This window comes from Misgurnus anguillicaudatus, chromosome 21, assembly GCF_027580225.2.
Source record: "Misgurnus anguillicaudatus chromosome 21, ASM2758022v2, whole genome shotgun sequence".
Taxonomy (NCBI): Eukaryota; Metazoa; Chordata; class Actinopteri; order Cypriniformes; family Cobitidae; genus Misgurnus; species Misgurnus anguillicaudatus.
The window spans coordinates 40,180,925-40,202,047 of NC_073357.2; the positions used below are offsets into that span (position 1 = coordinate 40,180,925).

Genomic DNA, 21,123 nt, shown 5'->3' on the forward strand with positions numbered 1-21,123 from the left:
TACAACTTACAAAGTTGTAATTACCACTTACGATTTACCAAGTCGTAATTTTTAAGTCGTGAGTCGTAATTACGACTTGGTAAGTGGTAGAGAAGGGACAGATAAGATCATTCAGTAGAATTTTCTTATGAAAAAAAAAGTTATTAAAAAATAAGTTATTACGCTTTACGACTTAGAAAGTCGTAATTACATTTGGACACTGCAAAGTGAATTTTTTATTAAAAAAAACAATAAATCCAAAGGTATTTTGGCTTTCTAGTACACTATGAAGGATGCACCCTTTGTAGTGTGCACACTACGAAGTTAATTTTTTTTATTTAAAAAAAATCAATAAATCCAAAGGTATTTTGGCTTTCGAGTACACTATGAAGGATGCACACTTTGGATTCTCTGAAGTAAACTACGAAGTGATTTTTTAATACAAAAACAATAAATCTGAATTTTGGCTTTCTAGTATGCATCCTGGATATACACTAAAAAGCATGCACTTTTTGTAGAACTACAAAGCGAATTTTATTAAATAAAAAATATATAAATCTGAAGGTATTTTGGCTTTCAAGTATGCATCCTGGATGCACATTCTGAAGGATGCACGCTTTGTAGTGTGCATTATTTTGGCAAAATAGGTAACATTTTGACATTACCAAGTGATTTTTTTGTATTAAAAAAATAAATTCAAATGTATTTTGACTTTCTAGTACACTACGAAGGATGCACACTTTGTAGTATGCACACTACGAAGTGAATTTTCATGAAAACAATAAATCCAAAGGTATTTTGGCTTTCTAGTACACTATGAAGGATGCACACTTTATGAAGTGAATTTATTTATATATAAAAAAACAAAAAATCCAAAGGTATTTTGGATTTCTAGTAAACTATGAAGGATGCACACTTTGCATTCTCTGAAGTGAACTACGAAGTGAATTTGTTTTTTATAAAAACACTACAAAAGATGCACACTTTGTAGTCTGCACACTACGAAGTACATTTTTTTATTAAAAAAACAATAATTTCAAAGGTATTTGGGCTTTCTTGTATGCTATGAAGGTTGCACACTTCGCATCTCTGAAGTGAACACTATGAAGTGAGATTTTTATACAAAAATCTGAGGGTATTTTGGCTTTCTACTATGCATCCTGGATGCGTCTTGTTTACCCTGATTACGCAACGTCTCTCAACAAAGTGATTTTTTATATAAAAAAACAAAAAAAATCAAAGGTATTTTGGCTTTCTAGTAAACTATGAAGGATGCACAATTTGCATTCTCTGAAGTGAACTACGAAGTGAATTTTTTTATACAAAAACAAATCTGAATTTTGGCTTTCTAATATGCATCCTGGATACACACTACGCAGCATGCACTCTTTGTAGTTCTACAAAGATAATTTTTTAAATAAAATATTAAATAAATCTCAAGGTATTTTGGGTTTCTAGTATCCATCCTGGATGCACACTATGAAGGATGCACCCTTTGTAGTGTGCATTATTTTGGCAAAACAAGTAACATTTGGACACTTCAAAGTGAAATTTTATTAAAAAAACAATAAATCCAAAGGTATTTTGGCTTTCTAGTACACTACAAAGGATGCACCCTTTGAAGTACTACAAAGTGAATTTTTAAATAAAAAACAATACATCGAAAGGTATTTAGGATTGCTAGTACACTGTGAAGGATGCACCCTTTGTAGTGTGCATTATTTTGGCAAAACAAGTAACATTTTGACACTACAAATACACACTGGATACACACTACGAAGCATGCACCCTTTGTAGTACTACGAAATGAATTTTTTTTATTAAAAAACAATAAATCCAAAGGTATTTTGGCTTTCTTGTATACTAAGAAGGATGCACACTTCGCATCTCTGAAGTGAACTACGAAGTGAATGTTTTTTTATATAAAACAATAAATCCAAACGTATTTTGGCTTTCTAGTACACTACGAAGGATGCACCCTTTGTATTGTGCACACTACAAAATATGCACACTTTGTAGTCTGCACACTACGAAGTTAATTTTTTTATTAAAAAAACAATAATTTTAAAAGGTATTTTGGCTTTCGAGTAGGGGAGACCGGGGCTGGTTGTCTCACGGGTTGGTTGTCACACTGCTTATTCCAGACACACATGGCGCTGTGGTACAATTTTGATATCAATTGGTTGGCCTTTAATAGCTTACTCATTTGCGCTTGTAATTTTACTGAGCAGACACAAAACATTGAGGTTAGGAGACAATTTTTTTTTTTATGGGTCAGAGTAAATTTTCATGTTGGTGTTGTTTTTGTGTTGAGATCTTGTATGATATTAGTCATTCAAAAACAAAACACTCATTAAAAAGCTAAAAGTATTAGCTTTATTTTGATTCATCTTTTAGCTCTCAAGTTAAAGCCGTGTGGCAGCTAGCTTATCATGTTTGTCAAGAAGTCAGTTGGGGATGGTTGTCACATAGCTTGCGGGGTTGGTTGTCACATAAGAATATTGGACATGTAGACATTTTAAGGCTATTTGTTTGTTTTTGTTTTCTGTTATAAGTAAATAAAGCATTAAATAAAGAGGTTTTAACACAAAAAATTATTTCTTTTTATTTCTCAACACAGAAGACAATGGGCTTTGTGCCCAGCTATACACTTCTTCCTGAGCTTCGGCCGGCTTCTTGTTTCCTGTCTTCCATTATTGGACAAACAGATTAATCCAGGTGTGCCTGACCTCAGTAGTCACAATAACAATAATCAGACACACCTGGATTAATCAGTTTGTCCAATAATGGCAGACAGGAAACAAGGAGCTGGCTGAAGTTCATAGTGCAGCTGGGCATAAAGCCTATTCAAGTAACTGATCACCCACTTTAATCCCATTGTTTAAACATAAGGGGCATTAATAACAACTATCATAGGGGTGGATTCATATTAAAACTTATTTGCAGTTTCTAGCTTAAAAAACTAAAAAGTTACACATTATCTTTTCAGATCCCAATTTATCACTGAAATCCTATTGAACCACTATAGGGACAACCAACCCCATACCCTGTGACAACCAACCCCGTGATGGGGTTGGTTGTCACATTGTGTCAGAGTGTCTTTAATGGTTAATTACTTCCTGTTACAATACAATCGAAAAGTAAAAAGTATACACATTTAAAGCCAATACTCCAAAGTTTCATTTCATGTAGGAATTACTGCTGAAAGATTTTTTGAAGATGAGCAATTCATGCATGAGTAAAAATTGTGACAACCAACCCCGGTCTCCCCTACACTTTGAAGGATGCACACTTTGCATTCTCTGAAATGAACTACAAAGTTAATTTTTTTATTTAAAAAAATCACTTTGTAGTACTACAAAGAGTGCATGCTTTGTAGTGTGTATCTAGGATGCATACTAGAAAGCCAAAATTGAGAGTTATTGTTTTTGTATAAAAAATGACTTCATAGTGTTCACTTCAGAGAATGCAAAGTGTGCATCCTTCATATTGTACTAGAAAGCCAAAATACCTTTGGATTCATTGTTTTTATATTAATTTTTTTTACTTCATAGTGTGCACACTACAAAGTGTGCATCCTTCGTAGTGTGCACACTACAAAGTGTGCATCCTTCGTAGTGTATTAGAAAGCAAAAATACCTTCAGATTTTTTATTTTATATAAAAACAAAAAATCCAAAGGTATTTTGGCTTCTAGTACACTAAGAAGGATGCACCATTTGTAGTGTGCACACTACGAAGTGAATTCTTTTTATAAAAAACAATAAATCCAAAAGTATTTTGGCTTTCTAGTATACTATGAAGGATGCACACTTTGCATCCTCTGAAGTGAACTACGAAGTGAATTTGTTTAAATAAATAAAACAATAAATCTAAAGGTATTTTGGCTTTCTAGTATGCATCCTGGATACACACTACGAAGCATGCATCCTACAAAGTGAATTTTTTAACTTCGTACTTCGAATTTTTTAACCAGACTTACGACTGGTCTGAGCCAGTTACATGGGTAACATGCATGGTTCTGATCATCTGACTCATTCTGCGACTCGCCCTATGAACCTCTATTGAGATGGAGAATAGGGAAGGGACAGATAAGATCATTCAGTAGAATTTTCTTATGAAAAAATAAGTTATTACCACTTACGACTTGCCAAGTGGTAATTACAACTTACCAAGTGGGAATTACGACTTGCCAAGTGGTAATTACGACTTGGTAAGTGGTAATAACTTATTTTTTCATAAGAAAATTCTACTGAATGATCTGAAGCCTCGCCCTTGCCTCAATCCCTCCATCGATGCCTCTTTTTCTTGCCTTTCCTGGCCAAATGATTTCTGTGGGGCTGATTCGTATAAAGGCGATGACTTCCCTTCAGTCCACTGTCGGAGTTACTTTAGTTATCCACAGAAGAGGTCACCTGGTACTCCTAAGGCTTGTCCTTCAGGGCTCTTTGACTTTGATAGGCGGGAGAAATTTAAGGGGAGTGCTGTGACCTCCTGTTTCCCAGCCTACCCAGTTTTGCTCCAAATCCACCAGCTACACTATGGAAATGTACATAGTAAGTCGTAATGATGACTTAGTAAGTCGTGATTAAGTCATCATTACGACTTACTAAGTCATCATTACGACTTACTAATGCATGTTACCTAGTCGTCATTACGACTTAGTAAACAATGGTAATTATGACTTAGTAAGTCGTAATGACGACTCCCAATCTACTTACAACTTACTAAGTAAAACAAATTTCTACCGGTTTATCATATCTACCGGTTTATCGCCCACCCCTAATAGACACAACGTAAACGGCCTTTGTGGACTAAATGCAACTTCCGGTATACTTTCACATAGAAACGATGACAACAGTCTGTTTACAGTAGTTTATTTCTGATAATAAGGAAAATAAATGACAAGTAAATTACCTACGTTCATTTATCATATCTAACACGTATCAACTATTACAATGAGCTAACGTTACTGTGTAAAATTAATGTATTACATACAATGTTAGCTATAGGTCCTTGAATTCTTGCCTGGCTGTCAAACCTCTCAGCACAGTTGTGATTCATGCTTGTCGTCTTTCCTTGTTTTTAGCAAACCAAAAATGTTTTTTTTATTTAACAAGGTATTTGTTTCAGAGATCATTAGCCACTAGCCAGACCGATAAATAAATACAGACCAAAAGTTAACTTCGGTTCAGGCGCGTAACCGGAACACACGTGCGTCCGATGAAACCATCTATATTTACAAGAATCAGATCTATTTTTAACCGAAAGCGCTCACTGTCTGTTGGTAAGGGAGTGAGGAGCTTAAGCTTATTTGCATTTAAATGTACACACATGAAAACAGCACTTTTTGAACCCACCCACATGGGGCATTTTGGAAATGCAATAACAAATGATCTGTGAAGTATTTCCAGCCAAAACCTTACAGACACATTCTAGGCACACCTGAGACTTATAATGCATGTTACAAAAATGGTCATAATATGTGACTTTTAATATTTAAATTTAAAAAAAAAACTTTCATATGTCTTAAATTCACACATTGGTGGTTCTATTCAGATCCTTCAAGTGTCACCTTTATAATAAGGAACAATGAAAGCACATCTGGCAATTGCCTTAGTAAAAAGTCTCAGCCTTTCATGTCAGCTCATATCTTTTGTAAGCTTTATTTTTTTTTAGAAAAATGTTTCCAAAAACATTACAACACATTTGAAGACACCTTAGGACAGATATCTTCAACCCTGCCCCCGAGGATCCAGTACCCTGCAAAGTCTAGATCCAATCCAGCACCAACACACCTATAATTTACAAGTGATACTGAAGCTCTTGCGTAGTAGGTTCATGTGTGTTTGATAAGGGTTGGAGCTAAACTCTGCAGGATAGTGGGTTCCAGGAACAATGTTGAAGACCTCTGCCCCAGGATGTATCACTTCAGTTTTTCTTCATCAAAATGGCTTCACATGAACCAAACACAACTATACATAAGTGTTTTGAACATTACTACAACAGCCTTCTATTACAGTTTGACAGCAGAGAAATGTTGTATAGTGCTAACGGCTATTTCAACAGGTTTTTATTAGAAAGTTTTTTTTTATATGCCAGAAATACAATTTAACTCAAACCCATGGCTCCCAGCCTGCCCATACCCTGCCCAGTAGATTGGGATCAGTTGCCTGATCGATCAGGCAGTCTACCTGCTCTTCAACACTCAGATCTGCCTCCTTGTGCTTGGCCCGTATGTTGTGTGGTTCTTCTCCACGGGCAACAGCCACCATGCCTTTATATTCAGGATTCTTCTCAAATCCCAGAGAAAGCTCCTCACTAGAACATCATCAAACAACATGCTTAGACATGTGTCCGCTTTTAATTCTAAGTAGGAAAGGGTTGTATTTTCCCATTTCATTTTTTAAGGAAAATGTTGTGACTGAACATCATCAACTATATTCAAGTAACACAGATTTATCAATGTATCAAAGCCATAGATAATCTCTATTGGAATTACCTTGTTATAACTGAGGGATTGACTCCCTGCAGCTTCCGGCGAGCAAAGTTGACCTTCTGTAGAGGGAACCAGTTTATTTCTTTGGTATTGACACTTTCTGTCCAGGTACCACCTTTCTTCAACTGCTTGAGCTCAAAGTTCTGTAAACATGTGGAATAACAATGTTTTCTCAGTAAAGACCATATGAAATATGGTGTTAAAGTAATCTGTTATTTTGGAATAAAACAACTAGTTTAGTTAGTATGCTTAACTCTTTCCCCGCCACTGACAAGTTATCTCATCAATTAAGAGAAAACATTTGCATAAAAACGTGTTCCTGATGAGGTTTTATGTTAATCTGTAATACTGCGATTATCCACTCTGTGTATGTTTTGATCATCGTTCTGAATCTGATCTCTAACAAAATTCCTTCACAAAAATGCAATTTTTTTAGCTTTTTGCTAATTTTTTTTTACTTTTTAAGAAAAATACCATATTTAAGAGTATATAAGCAGAGAAAAAATACCGTATTTTTTGGTCTATAAGTCGCGTTTTTTTTTTCATAACTTGGCCGGTGCTGCGTCTTATAGTCAGGTGCGCCTTGTAAGTCAGTATGAATTAATTCTGACATTTATGAGGCAAGACACAACATTACCGTCCACAGCCGCAGAGTCCGCCATATGCTGCTTCTGTATTTATGTAATTTAATGGTAATGTGGAATGACAAGTATGCGAACTTAACGCTAGCTGGCTTGTTCGGATAATTTAGCCTATTCAACCTTCCATGTAAGTTCTGTATGCTATAGTTTATCGTTTAAATAACTGATACTATTACTTTAACGTACAGACATCTATTCAGCCTGCTGTTCTGTCTGCTATCGTTTAGTTGAATAACTTGCCTTTCAGATTAAATGTCTGTTCTTCGGCTTGGATTTTGTGAAATAATTTTCTAAATAAACGCGACGTATAGTCCACTGTGACTTATGTATGTTATTTCATCTTAATGACGCATTTCTGAATACTCATTTTTTCCCCCCGTTTTGTTTGTTTGTTTAAAAGCAGATTGGTTGTTCTGTTATTTGATATATTTGTATGTTTATATATTTTTTGAAGAAAATTTCCTGGAAGGCATTTTGTGAAACTTTTGTGAAAATCACATAAAATGCTGGCGGCCAACTTTTCAAAAAAATGGCTGGCAGGGAATGAGTTAACAAACAATTTCTCAGTTATTGTACCTTCCAGTCCAGTGAAGGCTCCTTTACGAACACATCCATGGTGTTGAGTAACAAGTCTGGGTCATCTCTGTAGGCTCGGAGTGAGTGGACCATCACACTCTGAATGAGACCAGACACAGCCATGGGCTGCATCAGGTTCACAAATTGCCTTGTCAGTCTGAATGGCATCAGTTCAGGCACTGCGAGAAACTACACACAACAAATATAACACTGGTTACTGCTTATTCTTTTTACTAGAATTACATCTCGCTACTGTTTTTACAGTTAAGTCACAGAAGTTTATCCTCAATCAGTTGGTCAACAATCTTCCAATACAAAATCTGTGTTTAAAGTCAAGTTACAGTATGCTATATGGTATTGAACGCCCACCTGTGTTGCTGATCCAAATGCATGACCGAAGTCAATGCCGATCATGCCACCGGTCTCTGTGTTGATCATGAAGTTGGAGAGATGGCGATCACCAATGCCTAGTATCCAGTGACTGATGCAGAGCACAGCGTGTGAGCTGCTAAAATGCGATCTTAATGAAAGGAAGGCTTCAGGTGTGGTACTCATCCTCACAAAGGCACGTCTGAAAACAAGCAGCAACATCATTCATCAACATTATTGCCTGGCCAACATTGACTACAGTTGTGTACTACTGTTAGAAAACAGTAATGCTGGCATACTTTAATAGGTCATCAGGCACCATCTGCTCAATTTTCCTGAAGTTGTTCACAGTGTCAGCACGTTTAGCTTTCCTGTAGTGAATTCAATTTGAATGCACAGCAACAGCATTATTTTTACAAAAGGAAAAGGATACATAATAACAAACCATTGGGTGTGACAATCAATAAAATGAAATGAAGACTCACTTGTACAGTTCTGGATACCGTTTAATGCCCTCTGTTTTTCCGGCAAATTTATTGAGCCAGTTTTCATAAGATTCATTGGGACTAAAAATACATTAAACCAAAGGATACAACTGTAAGGTGTGTTTTTTTAATCTGATTTGGCAAGAGGTTTTTAAGAGTACTGACATAGGATTAAAAGAGTAACTGTTAAAAGAATACAAATGAAGGAAATTGATGAATATTTACTGCATAATTTGTTTTTGCTCCTTTTCAGTTCTTCTGCTGGAGAGAAAGTCTTTCAGTGTGCAAGTGTTCTCCATCCACTCGATCAGGCCGATCCTGTAGATATACACAAACATGTGTCAACAACACCAAAAGATGACCCAATTAGGGACACATTAAAGGGACATTCCATTTTTTTGGAAATAAGCTCATTTTCCAGCTCCCCTATAGTTAAACATTTGATTCTTACCGTTTTGGAATCCATTCAGCTGATCTCCGGGTCTGGCGCTACCACTTTTAGCATAGCTTAGCACAGTCCATTGAATCTGATTAGACCATTAGCGTTGTGCTAAAGATAACCAAAGAGTTTCAATATTTCTCCTATTTAAAACTTGACTCTTCTGTAGTTACATTTTGTCATAACACCGACAAAAACTTAAAAGCTGCGATTTTCTAGGCAGATATGGCTAGGACTATACTCTCATTCTGGTGTAATAATCAAGAACTTTGCTGCTGTAACATGGCTGCAGGAGGCGCAATGATATTACGCAGTGCCCGAAAATATTCCCCTGCCGCTGAAAGTAACCAAGGGGACTATTTTCGGGCAGTGCGTAATATCAGTACACCTGCTGCAGCCATGTTACAGCAGCAAAGTCACTGATTATTACACCACTTTGAGAGTTTAGTTCCTAGCCATATCTGCCTAGAAAATCACAGCTTTAAATTTTCTGTCGGTCTGAGTACACAATGTAACTACAGAAGAGTCAAGTTTTAAATAGGAAAAAAATCGAAACTCTTTGGTTATTTTTTAGCGTGATGCTAATGGTCTAATCAGATTCAATGGATTATGCTAAGCTATGCTAAAAGTGCTAGCACCAGACCCGGAGATCAGTTGAATGGATTTCAAAACGGTAAGAATCAAATGTTTAACTCTAAGAGAGCTGGAAAAAGAGCATATTTTCAAAAAAAGTGGAATGTCCCTTTAATACATGATGTTTCAAAACAAAAGTATGAGAAAACAATGCTTATCCCCGTTGCCATTATTACATTCTTTCATTATAACACTTTTAACTAAAAAGATTAAATAAGCAAAATGGTATACCTGCTGGTGATGGGAATGACCTGATAGGTGCGGAGTGCCAGGCTACGTCGAGAACAGGTAGTGTCTTGACTGAGGATCATGTTCATGACACCAAAGAGCTGCTCAATGCGCTGGTCCTGCCGCAGGTCCTCTCCTCCCTTCACCAGAAACGGATAATCCTTCTCGTCATCTCCTCGTATGATGAGACGCTTCGGCCGTCGAATAGATGTCATAACCTTAACCTATGGTTGGGAAAACAAGCTGCAATACACTGAAATAATAACCTGATAAAAATAATAATCAACAGTATTCTTCATACCCTTTCATCAAAACCGGTGATCTTTGCATGATACTCTGGCAAAGGCTTTGATCTTCCATCATATTGACCTGTGGCAGAAGGTTTAGAATCACAAAACTTTTCCAATGATGTAGAATTTTGCTTAGAAACTAATATTGCAATCACAAAACTTTTGACTAAAACTGGTACTGCAATCACACAGCTGGTGTACAATACAACAACATGAAAACATAAACATCAGCTGAGGGCTGCAACTCCACTTTTTAAATGACAATATCCTGGCCAGACCACTGTTGTCAGTTATATAAGTATTTGAAATGAAAATGATTTCTTAATGTTTAGTGACATATCAGGGCCATTTTATGATTAATTGATATACATTTCTTACATACTGTTCCTTTAAAACCTGAGATGACATATAGCAGGAAAAAAGTGCACCAACCTGGCACTTCCAGTTCATTTTTGATTGTGTCTGCTTTGAAACTGCTGAGCCAGGGTGAGTACTCCTTCAGGTTTCCTGGCTCCTTCTGAAAACCTCTCATTGATAAAGCTATTTGGTCCACCTGATGGATGAATGGCTTGTCCTTACGCTTCTCATACAGTTTGGAACCTCCAGGGCCAAGCAGCTTTTCTACTTCCCTACTGAATTTCTGTGACAGACACATACATGTTCAAGTAGACAATCTTTTTGTAAGCAACTGAGAAACCAGCAGAGGAGTTTGGATAAATGATCACTTAAAGGTGCAGTGTGTAATTTTTAGAAGGATCTCTTGACAGAAATGCAAAATAATATACAAAACTATATTATCAGTGGTGTATAAAGACCTTTCATAAAGACCCGTTATGCGTTTATTACCTTAGAATGAGACATTTTTATCTACATACCGAAGGTCCCCTTACATGGAAGTCGCCATTTTGTGCCGCCATGTTTCTACAGAAACCCTTAAATGAACAAACTTTTTTTACTAAGTTGTCTCCGATGACATGTTTGTCCAGTGACGGCTACCGTAGCTTCTCTATGTGATTAAAAAACGACGGGTAAGCAGTGGACTGAGCCATTGGTTGGAATTCACAAGCACCTCATCATAGATGTAGCTAAAATTTACACACTGCACCTTTAACCAACAAATTAAAAAATCTTTCAATGAAGTTAATCTGTTTATCACCAGACCCTCAGTACAAATGGAAAATATGAACCTGAATGAATTTTTTTCTGAAGGATCCAAATCTTGGGCACTTTGAGTCACCAAACAATCCACTCATTTCTTCATATAGCTGCTTAATCTTCTGTTTGTCCAGATTTGGTTTATCCAGTTGAATCTTCACCTCGTCCCACCAATCCTGCCAAACCATTACTTGTGAATCAACACTCCCAAGGACACACATGGATTATTTCATCATTAAAGGTGAAGTATGATTTTAATAATTTTATATATTTTTTCAAGTCTAGACCAGGCGTAACTTTCGCTCAACCAAAAGTTTGGAGCAGGACACTTCTTGTTTCATAAAACAATAAAAACGGTGGAGCATTTTTACTTTGAAGAAAAGACTTCATCATGCTAATATATGTCACACTGTGCATACAGAAAATGACTGTACCTTGAATAGCATTTCAGGGTTTGTAAGCTGCTGAAGGGCATCTACAAATTCTTGAATAACCCCACCTTTATCCAGTGATGACTTCAGGCTACAACACAAACATACAGTTTACATCAATCAGTGCCAGTCGACCACAACCACTTACAGAGTAGCAAAGATTAAAGTCAGCATGAAACAGAAATAGATGTTTCGAGGAGGGAAGGAGATTAGCGTTTTTTTGACTAAAGATTATTTAATCTTAAGTGATTTGTAAAAAGTTACCACAATATTCCATAAAAAAATCAAGTTGTAATTCCAATTTCATTGTTACCGTAAGTGTTTACATACTTCTCAACAAACTCCCGGTTCCTCTGACCGCTCGCAGTCTCCTCAAAGGTGTAGTTCTCACTGCTGATCATGTACGGGTAGATGAGAGCTTGTGGATAGTATTCGGCAATCTCCTCAATAATATGCTGAACTGCTGTCGCCTGTGGCTTATCAAGCAGAGCCATCATTTGACTGATCCAGCCAATCAGCATCCAGCAAGGCACATTAACTACCTATCAGGACAAAAAAATAGAGAACAAATAATTTTTTTTACAAATAAACAGTGCAATTATCATGAAACATCATTATGACGTTACCCTGCAACCCAACTGTAAAATCATTCATGTACCTCTCTGACCATCAGGTCCAGGGTTTCTGCAGGGTAAAGCTCAATTATCTGCAGCAGTCGAGGGAACTTAAGCCTGGCCTCGTCTGAACTGAGCTTCAGTGCTTTCAGCATCAACTTCACTACATGTCCAGGTAATGACTGCAGCTTAGAACTTAATGCTATAAAGAATCAACAGAGAATCACGCTGTTATTCTGTATAAATGTGTCGAAATTAATTCAAGCTTGACCGTTTGAGGCCAGCCCTATCTTACGCTCGTCTTTCTGTTCACTCTCTCTCAGTCTTCTGTCACAGAAGTTCACCAAGGTCATGTAGGCATCCACAATACCACGTGTGTCCAGATGCTGTTGTTTGAAGGACTGCTCCTCCTCTTCAGCCTTACGGGCAGCACTGTGCAACAGCTCCAAAGCCTGCATCTGCAGACCCTCCACCACCTGACACAGACAATCCACACAAATACATATGAGAAATAACACATGCAATCAAAAGTACATGTGTGCCATTTCAGTCCGTTGAAATCTCTTGATGAGTACAGTTTGATTTCTTGTGTTCATGTATTTTCTATTAAATGAAAACGTTTGGGTAAGACATTGTTTTGTCCATATAAATGTATAGCTTAAATGCAACCAGGGCCAAATTGATACCAAGCAAGTTAACTCTTTCCCTGCCGTTGACGAGCTAATTCGTCAATTAAGAGAAAATGCTTCCCTGCCAATGACGAGTTTTTCCAGCAATGCGTATTTCCGCCACATACTATGGCACCACTTGGCTATTATCACCAAGTGGTGCCGTAGTATGTGGCGCCGTTATTCTGCCAAACTAAAAATGAAGAAGACGACTTGATGCATGTGCATAAACCTTGTTGTCGTCCATCATTTGTTGCTCACCGTATTTGCAAAGGAGCAGCAGATTTTGATTTAGTAAAGCTTATAGGCTCACTACCTATACAGCAGCATGAACACAAGCATGTGGTCCACCATTGTTTTTGCTGTTGTTGCCGTTACATGGCATAGGGCCGAGACGTAGGGTGATGACATCATCGTATCGCAAAATATACAGATTGGGTGTATACATGAAACCACAAGGATGTTGTGTTCAGATTTATCCACTCTGGGACCCAGTATAAAAAGAATAGCAATTTCAGCCTGCCAAAACGTCAGATCCGTCTGGACAAAACAAAATGTTTACGTATACAGCTAAACCCGTCTCCGTGTGGATGGACTCTTAGTATATGTAATAACCTATTACCTGAGGGATGGATGAGGCCATTGCCAGTTTGAGAACTTTTTGCGCTTTCTCTTCTCCAAGAGTCTCCAGGGCAGATGGACTGCGATCCACAGCACTGGCCATCAAATCATAGGTGGTGCCAAGAAGGATCTTCTGGTCACGGAACATGCGATTGGAGGAGCTTTCACTCTGTTGCTTTATGTCCACTATAAAATAAAGTCATGTGATTAATCAAAACACAGCTTCTGAAAGACTTCCAAATGGTTTGCTGTAGCATATCAAAAAGGAGCATATCAAAAAAATAAAAACCAAATGTGAATTCAGTATGATATGAGTTTTTAGTTCATACTCAAAAGTGGAACAATCTTGAGCAGAAAATTCAACTGTTCAGCAGATCCAAGACCAGCCCTTCTTCTATGAGTGAAACGGCTGAAACTGTGGACCCAGCGGAGCAGCCAGGCATCATCCGTCTTTGCATCCCGGTGAAGTTCCTTCAGAAGCTTTGTTGCCACTGGAAAGTTATTCTGTCAACAAAATCAAAGAGTTACTAGATCGAATCTCGTCCTTCAAGCGTTAATGCTTCTAAATGGTCACCCTGGATGTGAATTTAAAAATCAAATGTGTGATATACCTGAATGAATTACTCAAATGTTGACCTATTTTAGTTAGATGTTAATTCTATTTTCTCTTAGAAGAAAAATGGGGTGCAAATTTGCAAGGCACATGCAAGGTTATTCATGAACTGAGCACAACACCTGTTTCCATGCGCTGTTTGCCATTTGAAGTTTCATGTTGAACTTGCAAGTCTTCACCAGTGTGCCAAGTTCCTCTCCACCCGTCTGCTCTGCACCATCCACCTCCATGCTGTTTTCAGGGGTGGAACTCAGCTTCTCCAAAATCTTATCCAGGAAGAAACAACTAAAAACAAAGATGCAAGCATAATTGGTCACCTCAGTTATTAATACTGTGATTAAGCTTTATTTCATAATCCTCGCATTTTCGTAGCAAAAATTCACATATATCTTAGCAGAAAGTTGAAAAATGTTGCATTTACTTCACACAAGCGCAGCCATGTCCCCTGTTGCCATGGGAACGTTATGAAGTGATGTGATTATGTGACGTGAACATCATTTGAAACGCTGCAAACAGTTTTTGTAAGTTCCGTCGCATAAAATTACTTAAATATCTCTTTTTTCCACATTTTTTAAAGAAAACTTTTTTCCTGGAAGGACTGAAAGTGCGAGTCACACATTTAAAGGGGCCATGGCACAAGACTTTTTTAAGATGTCAAATAAATCTTTGGTGTCCCCAGAGCACATATGTGAAGTTTTAGCTCTAAACACCATATAAATAATTTATTATAGCATGTTAAAATTGCCACTTTGTAGGTGTGTGCAAAAATGTGCCGTTTTGGGCGTGTCCTTTAAAATGCAAATGAGCTGATGAAATTCAAACACTGATCACAATGATGGTGGTTTATTGCAATTAAAACTCAATTGTGCTTTTCTCTGCCCTAAATGGCAGTGCTGGGGTTGAAGAGTGCAGATTAATGAGTGGTATTATTATAATAAGAGCTCCTTATGACATCATAAGGAGAGCCAAATTTCAATGACCTATTTTTTCATGTGCTTGTAGAGAATGGTTTACCAAAACTAAGTTTCTGGGTTGATCTTTTTCACATTTTCTAGGTTAATAGAAGCACTGAGGACCCAATCATAGCACTTAAACATGGAAAATGTCAGATTTTCATGCCATGGCCCCTTTAAGTAAATGAACCTCACCGAGATGTGATGATGTCATCCCAAACATTCATGGGGTCCAGTTTGGCATCTGGATAGCGACTGGTCCATCGTCTGATCAAGTTCTTTAGAGAATTTACTGAGACTGAGGAAAAAAACAAAATCACACCCAAAACTGATGCAAGAACAACTTATTTTGGATAACCATACAATCTAGTTTAATTAATGGATAAACAAATCTGCTTGGCGAAAAATCTATTTCCCCAAAACCTGTTGGCGACTGAAAATCAGGGCTAAAATCATACAGTGTGTACCCACCATAATGCTTATGTAAAGATGTTGGTTTTAGCTCACCCTCTCCTGTGATATAATTCAGGAAGTCTTGGATTTCTGTCAGAGCTTGGACAGACTGCAGCACAGCCAGACGACTGCAGTTCAGCAGTGGGTCAATGCTCGAGTAGTTCTAGATATGTACACACATAATTTAATAAATAAACCTTAGAAAACATTAAGAGGCAAAACGTATTACAAAATACATGCTTACTATTACTTTCTTGTGATATTCAAACTGACCTGCATAAAGACTTGCATGCAGTTATTGGCATAGTATTTGGCTCTGTCATAGTCCTCTTGCAGGATGTACAGCAGACTCAGCTCCTGACTGTAATGGGTCTCCATGACAATCTTGCGCTCTTCCTTCTTCATAGCATCATCGACAAAGCTGAGCAGCGCCTGATCTCTCTGTCCCAGCTGCAACTGCTTCAACATACTACGCATCATGTACTGCAGGTATGTTTCCTATTCGAAACACAGACATTATATTTAATATCATCCAGTTTAAAGGAAATGTGTGAATAAAATGAAATGAAAGCTTGCAACGGGTACCACATAAAAAGGCTCTGCCCATATCTTGTCTAGGTCGATGGGTGAGCTGTTGTCAATGTTGACTGTGGCACAGTACTGAAGAGATTTCCACTCGGTCAGGTGATCGTATGCTTCCAGTGCAGCAATCTCCCAAAAATCTTTCTCAGTGTCTGTGGGCTCACCATCCGTCCATTCCTCATGGTTCAGAGCCTGAATCAAAACACATGAGAATCAGATTTATCAGGGTTTGGGCTGAAAATCCCTGTTTTTATGTTTAATCTTCATTTTTTCCTAAATCTGATTATGCTAAACGCATAATCATATTAGCCAAATTATTCAATAAACATGCCAGGGGATAAAAAAGTCAATGGAACTTTGTAAACTTTGTCAATAAAGCTTTATGGAGGAAGCATTTTGGGCATAGATTTCATGTACGCCTATGAGCAGTAAATGCACAATACCTCATTGTAGAGCTTCACTGCTTCAGCATAATCACTCTTTGCTTCTGCTTGCAGGGCTGTAGAAGTTATTTCCTTTGTACCAATCTTGCCACTAAAGATTCCCCTGACCACATCATAATCTTGTAAAGACCTGTAGAGTCTACAGAAAATTTGAATCAGTATAGCTGAGGAGCCTATGCCATGACAAACACATCATTATGAGAATATCTGCACCAAAGCAGGAATATTAGGAAGTGGATGACAAAGCTGATTGCATAACCAACAGCTGCAATGTACATGATAAGCGTTGGTCTTACTTGGCAAGGTGGATCCATCTCTCAGTGTCAGGTGGCAATTCCCGTTTTCCTCGTGCGCGTTTGGTGGGAGGTTCCTCTGATGGTCCGGCTGCGTGTAGCAAACTCTCCTCCAGTAACAGGATGCCCATGGGCTGCTGCAAACTGGCAAGACAGCTGGCACTTACGTTGGCCGGCTTAACATCAAGTAGGGCTTTATGATGATAACTCATATCCTGTCGAATGATATATAAAGTACATTTGCATAAATCCTATAATCCACTTTATGGCTTTAATAATCTCAATAAGACAAAAGAACAATGCCTTTCTTACAAACCATAGTGATGCCTACTTCTTATGTAGGTCACAAACTAGATTTTGGAGCAGAGCATTTGTGTTCACGCACCTGCACACAAGAAATGAAAGGGGGAAAGTAGACGGTGCTTGTGTTGAGGAAGGTGTTCAACGTCTGCAGTAAATCCTTCATAATGTTTGCTGTTTCTTTACTGGACTTGGATGCCTCCATTTCGACCAGCACCCCTGCAAATAGTGAGCTGAACAGTTGCTTTGCCAGTGTGGCATCCCTCTGCAACAAACACAATTCAGACATTTACATTTGGGTCCCCTTTCTCTATTATACAATTTATAAGTGCTTATGTTGAATACACTTGTTTAAAGGTAGGGTATCTAATTTTGGTAGCCGACTAGTAATGAAATCACGATCCCACCCTCCATTCAAATCGCCATCCAAAGTCACGCCTCTTTCAAAACACATGAACACGATGAAGTATGGTGTCTGCGTAAACAGGCATTCAAATTCCGCTTACGGATGAGGGACAAAAAAGCAACATCCGTTCGGACCGAGATCTATGTTTGTTTGGCACAATTTTTGGTCCTACGCATTTCACAGATGACATAAATTTCTACAAATACATTTAAACAACTTAACATAGTGATTGCTATCAGGATGTGAGGAGAATTTTAACCAGCATAACTAAAAATATTTCTGGATTAAATCAGATACCCTGCTTTAAAGGAACAGTATGTAGGATTGTGGCCAAAACAGGTATTGCAATCACAAAACTTGTGGCTAAAACTGGTACTGCAATCACACAACTGGTGGCCAATACACAAAATGACAACATAAACATCAGTTGAGGGCTGCAACTCCACTTTTTAAATGACAATATCCTGGCCGGATCACTGTTGTGAGTGATGTAAGTATTTGAAATGAAAATGATTTCTTATTGTCTAGTGACATATCAGGGCCATTTTATGATTAATTGATATACATTTCTTACATACTGTTCCTTTAAATAACCCAGAATCAGGAAACATACCTGTGCCAGAGCTTGCAGTGGGGCGATGAGGCTGCTGTACTGTATCTGAATATCAGGAAGATCTCCAACTCTATAGCTGCGGTACAATGTGACCTGAGCATCCTGACGGATCTTTAAATCTGCTCTCCTCTCCTGCAGAAAAAGTATTGCTAAAGTCCAAAAACATCAACACAATAAAAGTTTCAGCAAATAAAGCTCATCTACCCTTTCTGATTTTTGGGACTGAATTTCTTTCTTGGCGAATTTGATGTTCTCCTTCTCTCTGTCCTTTAGAAATCTCCTCCTGAGCCTTAGAATGTCTGCACGTCTCTCCCGCTCAGCTGTTTAAAAATCAAACAAAAGAGTTTACGGCCGTGTTAATACCAATTGCGAGAAATTAACTGATCCATTTCCTGATCTCCTCCTGTTGGTGACTGACCTACACTTCGACTGTCCGTCTCGTCACTGGAAGCGGTCAGACGTTTGGAACCGAATCCCGCGCCCACGGCTCTCAATGCAGGTTGAGGACGCTCCGATCTCTTTTTCTCAAACACCAAGAGTGATGAGAGAGAATCAGACGAGAGGGAATAATCAGCCAGCGTGTCCACGCTACTTCCTGTTAACCAGTTATAGGCTGAACGCCGTCCTGAAAAGTCAAACAGGCATTTGTTATTACAAAAAAGGTAAGTATTCAAAAAGACCAACAGTGACACGTTCCCATCAACTTTTATCCCCTTCATTTTATCTTTCCCAGATCTGCGCCTGCTATTCACTGAGTGACGCTAAAGTAACTAAAGACTATTAAAGACAAGAAATGTGATCCTGGACCACAAAACTGGTCACATAAATAAAAAATTATAAAGTGAAATGAATACGCTTTCCATTGATGTATGGTTTGTTTGGATAGGACAATATTTGGCCCTTAGCAACTGCATCAACTTACAAAAAAGATATGTTTTGATATATTTATGATAGGAAGTTTACAAAATAACTTCATGAAACATAATCACATAATATCCTAATGATTATTGCCATGAATGAAAAATCAATTATTTCAACCCATACTATGTATTGTTGGCAATTTCTACAAAGGTTTGGAAAAGGGAGTCAGGTCGAGTAACAAAGCACACTTGTAGCCAATCAGCAGTAAGGGGCGTGTTTACTAACCGACATCATTGCCTGGGTTGCGTATGTGTGGGGCGGGTCTATCAAAAGAATGACCGAATTCTATTGGAGTAGGGGCGTGTTTGTCACAAATGTCAAGTACCTAAACCAGGAGCCAGAGTTTGAGAGAACTCCAGGGATGTTTGTGTGGCCCTGATCTGCCCCCTGATTGTAGCTGCCTGGTTCACTCCAGCTTCTGAACCCTGAGTGCCAGGGCCCTGGGTCGCCTGGGTCTCCATAAACATGGGCGTTAGGACTGTACTTCGCAGACGCCAGTTAGAATGTATTGTGTAGTCCTAAATCAATGAGAATAATACTGTAACTAATGTTTAAAATCAACCAGTGTGTAAATAAATCAAATATTTGGCATGTTAAAGACATTCAAGCTCAGAAGAAAACAGTCAGTATGTTTAACATTTATTTAAGCATTTATTTTGTGCATTGCAGTGATGGTTCTCACCTGGAATTTGCACTCTGAAAGTGGGAATTCAAACATGTTGCGTGTGTAGTCAGGACTGTGACTGGTCATCTCCAAGAGCAGGTCTGTTACCAGGCTGAGGAACCGTTCCTCAATATGTGATGAATACAGCGATCTCAGCACAACAAGCATGCGATCCAGTGTGGCCGGAGGTAGACGCCTCTCATGACTCCAGAAATTACGCACATAAAGCCTAAAGAGATGGATGGTTATTCAAGGATGTGATGAATCTATTGATTATATTGTCTTAAGTTACAGCAGTTCTGTATATTTACTGTAAGCCATTGTTCTCATCTATCAGCCCCTGGAGAAGAGTCTCCCGAGCGGTCTTCAGCACTTCCACAGATGTACTGTCTTCTTTGCTCTCTGAATCACTGCCAATATACCATTAAATATGAATAAATGTTACTGATTCTATACTATATTACACACTTGCAATTACTTTTTTGCAAAGTCATAATAATAGTATTAAAACTTAAAGGAATATTCCATTTTCTTAAAAGAAAAATCCAGATAATTTACTCACCACCATGTCATCCAAAATGTTGATGTCTTTCTTTGTTCAGTCGATTGTTTTTTGAGGAGGACGTTGCGGGATTTTTCTCATTTTGATGGACTTTAATAGACCCCAACAATTAACACTTAACTCAACACGTAACAGTTTTTTTCAATGGAGTTTCAAAGGACTATAAACAATCCCAAACGAGGCATAAGGGTCTTATCTAGCAAAACGATTGTCATTTTTGACAAGAAAAATAACAAATGTGCACTTTTGAAGCACAACTTCTCGTCTAGATCTGGTCGTGATGGGCCAGGTGACCCCACGCAGTGCGTCATGACGTCAAGAGGTCACAGAAGACGAATGCGAATATCCGCCCCTGTGTTTACAAGTGTGTTGAAAGAGGACCGTTCCTACGTTGTTGTATGTCAACTGATACTAATTAATGTCTTTGTGTCAGTTATTGTTTACAATGGTTCGCCAATGTGCGTTTTATATATGTAACACGTGACCTCCCTATGTCACTACGCATTTACGTTAGGTCGCGCTGGACCGGACCTAGACGAAAAGTTGTGGTTTAAAAGAGCATATTTTTTATTTTTCTTGTCAAAAATGACAATCGTTTCGCTAGATAAGACCCGTATGCCTCGTTTGGGATTGTTTATAGTCCTTTGAAACACCGTTGAAAAAAACTGTTACGTGTTGAGTTAAGTGTTAATT

General features: G+C 38.1%; 1 protein-coding gene across 1 annotated transcript in view; it reads right to left on the reverse strand.

Annotated features, from left to right (window-relative positions):
• Nucleotides 1–4,839: 4,839 nt before the first annotated feature.
• prkdc (protein kinase, DNA-activated, catalytic subunit) overlaps nucleotides 4,840–21,123 on the reverse strand; it is a 39,980-nt gene continuing 23,696 nt past the window's right edge. The window contains exons 56-86 of the mRNA XM_073859180.1: nucleotides 20,180–20,278; nucleotides 19,887–20,097; nucleotides 19,530–19,722; nucleotides 18,702–18,908; nucleotides 18,488–18,603; nucleotides 18,284–18,415; nucleotides 17,350–17,529; nucleotides 16,968–17,179; nucleotides 16,672–16,810; nucleotides 16,232–16,420; nucleotides 15,920–16,144; nucleotides 15,701–15,809; nucleotides 15,389–15,491; nucleotides 14,363–14,525; nucleotides 13,957–14,131; nucleotides 13,629–13,813; nucleotides 12,634–12,814; nucleotides 12,383–12,540; nucleotides 12,055–12,266; nucleotides 11,728–11,815; nucleotides 11,326–11,469; nucleotides 10,571–10,778; nucleotides 10,150–10,217; nucleotides 9,852–10,072; nucleotides 8,774–8,866; nucleotides 8,549–8,629; nucleotides 8,363–8,434; nucleotides 8,064–8,265; nucleotides 7,695–7,883; nucleotides 6,481–6,620; nucleotides 4,840–6,299 (exon numbers count right to left, since the gene is read on the reverse strand). Of these exons, the coding sequence (XP_073715281.1) occupies nucleotides 6,095–6,299; nucleotides 6,481–6,620; nucleotides 7,695–7,883; nucleotides 8,064–8,265; nucleotides 8,363–8,434; nucleotides 8,549–8,629; nucleotides 8,774–8,866; nucleotides 9,852–10,072; nucleotides 10,150–10,217; nucleotides 10,571–10,778; nucleotides 11,326–11,469; nucleotides 11,728–11,815; nucleotides 12,055–12,266; nucleotides 12,383–12,540; nucleotides 12,634–12,814; nucleotides 13,629–13,813; nucleotides 13,957–14,131; nucleotides 14,363–14,525; nucleotides 15,389–15,491; nucleotides 15,701–15,809; nucleotides 15,920–16,144; nucleotides 16,232–16,420; nucleotides 16,672–16,810; nucleotides 16,968–17,179; nucleotides 17,350–17,529; nucleotides 18,284–18,415; nucleotides 18,488–18,603; nucleotides 18,702–18,908; nucleotides 19,530–19,722; nucleotides 19,887–20,097; nucleotides 20,180–20,278 (4,900 nt within the window). The 3' untranslated portion in view covers nucleotides 4,840–6,094. The remainder of the gene's footprint in view (nucleotides 6,300–6,480; nucleotides 6,621–7,694; nucleotides 7,884–8,063; nucleotides 8,266–8,362; nucleotides 8,435–8,548; nucleotides 8,630–8,773; nucleotides 8,867–9,851; nucleotides 10,073–10,149; nucleotides 10,218–10,570; nucleotides 10,779–11,325; nucleotides 11,470–11,727; nucleotides 11,816–12,054; nucleotides 12,267–12,382; nucleotides 12,541–12,633; nucleotides 12,815–13,628; nucleotides 13,814–13,956; nucleotides 14,132–14,362; nucleotides 14,526–15,388; nucleotides 15,492–15,700; nucleotides 15,810–15,919; nucleotides 16,145–16,231; nucleotides 16,421–16,671; nucleotides 16,811–16,967; nucleotides 17,180–17,349; nucleotides 17,530–18,283; nucleotides 18,416–18,487; nucleotides 18,604–18,701; nucleotides 18,909–19,529; nucleotides 19,723–19,886; nucleotides 20,098–20,179; nucleotides 20,279–21,123) is intronic.